This window comes from Lipotes vexillifer, unplaced genomic scaffold (genome assembly GCF_000442215.2).
Source record: "Lipotes vexillifer unplaced genomic scaffold, Lipotes_vexillifer_v1.1 scaffold536, whole genome shotgun sequence".
NCBI lineage: Eukaryota > Metazoa > Chordata > Mammalia > Artiodactyla > Lipotidae > Lipotes > Lipotes vexillifer.
In genome coordinates, this window is record NW_006775074.1 from 424,277 (window position 1) to 425,963 (window position 1,687).

A 1,687-nucleotide genomic window follows, 5' to 3' on the forward strand; every position below is an offset into this window, starting at 1 on the left:
AAAAAAAAAAAAAAAAAAAAAAAAAAAAAAAAACACGAAACAAACAAAAAAATTTATAAACACACCAGGAAACAAACTATAGTAATCAAAGACTAGTACAATGAAGTATATGATAGCATTCACACCACAAGAAGTACAGATACAGCCATCTACCACATCTCTCACCATTCATTACCTTTCTTAATTCACCCTAATTCATGACTATTCTCCTGTATCTTTATCTCTGTTTACATCAAAGAACTTAATGTGTGACAAGAGATCCACTTGTCAGAAATAGTGGCTAGTATGAGGGAATCCAAATTATAAACACAGATTATAAACACAACATCTGACTACCACGGAGAACATATTCCTTTCCAAACACAGAGGGAACATTTATAAAAGTTGGCTATATCTTGGGCCACAAATCATGTCTCAAATAATTTCAAAGATTAAAATTACAGAATTCATTCTCTAACCATAATATATTGGAAGTATAAAGCAAAAACAAAAAGATAACTAGGAAATTCTATTATGTTTAAAACTTAAATACAACCCCAAGTAACCCATGAATCAGGGCAAATTATAGTGGAAATTAAAATACACTTTGACCTGAACAATAATGAAAATACTATGTATCAAAACTTATGCAATGTAGTTAAAAGTGATTATTGGGAAATTTAAAGCTTCAAAATGAATACACTAATAACAAAGAAATGTTGAAAATTACTGAGCAAACTGTATCAGGAAGACAGATAAAAACATCAAAACAAACTCAAGAAAGTGGGAGGAAGGAAATAAATGGAAATTAACATAAGAGAAGGCAAATATTTAATAATCAACAAAGTCAAAGTTTCTTTGGGTTAAGAAATCTACTAAAATTGATAAACCTGACAAAACTGATCCAGAAAAATACTACACATATATATTGCCCAAATAGGTGTCTTGTCTTTCATTTTCTCTTCAGCATTCTCCTTACATCCCAAATCCTAAAAATATTTTCTCTTATATCATCTTCTGGACATTATAATTCCCCATGAACTATGATCAATACTCAATTACCTCGAGTAATTGGGACCTGGAAAATTAGAATTATCAGATTCTTCTACATTTCTATTTCCTTCCAAAAATTTTTTTTCAATACAGTTGTTACAGAACAAGACAAAAATATACAAATAACCTGAACTTAAATGTGTGACAAGAGATCCACCTGTCAGAAATAGTGGTAGTATGAGGTAACCCAAAAACAGGTTGGGGGGTGAGAGTGGGAATAAGAGGGTCAAGAAAAGAGATTTAGCAAGTTAAATACTAATCAGCCACAGAAAAATGTGTTAGTTAACTATATAAAGCTTTCAAGAATTGCCACCACCTTAGTGATTAATGATTGACTCAAATAACTGCAAGATTTTAAGATTAACATAAATAACTGCAAATATACTTACAGTACCACCAACTATTCTTCCTAGTGGATACCATGCTCTTTCATCAAACCAATTTAAAAATTCATAGAACCCATGAGATGCAAGATGATGTGTTGATCTATAATTAAACCTAGAGAAAACAGGAAAAAAAGAAACGTTATAAAACTTTACTAGAAAAAAATAGCTCTATCTTTCTAATATTATACTTTATATTTAACTCTTTATATACAGCTCTATGGCTACATAAATACATTCTTTTTTTTTTTTTTTTTTTTTTTTTTGGTTTT

At 29.7% G+C, this 1,687-nt stretch overlaps 1 protein-coding gene across 1 annotated transcript in view; it reads right to left on the minus strand.

Annotated features, from left to right (window-relative positions):
• STT3B (STT3 oligosaccharyltransferase complex catalytic subunit B) overlaps positions 1 to 1,687 on the minus strand; it is a 96,675-nt gene that overhangs the window by 45,405 nt on the left and 49,583 nt on the right. The window contains exon 2 of the mRNA XM_007449638.1: positions 1,422 to 1,530. Coding sequence (XP_007449700.1) covers positions 1,422 to 1,530 — 109 coding nt within the window. The remainder of the gene's footprint in view (positions 1 to 1,421; positions 1,531 to 1,687) is intronic.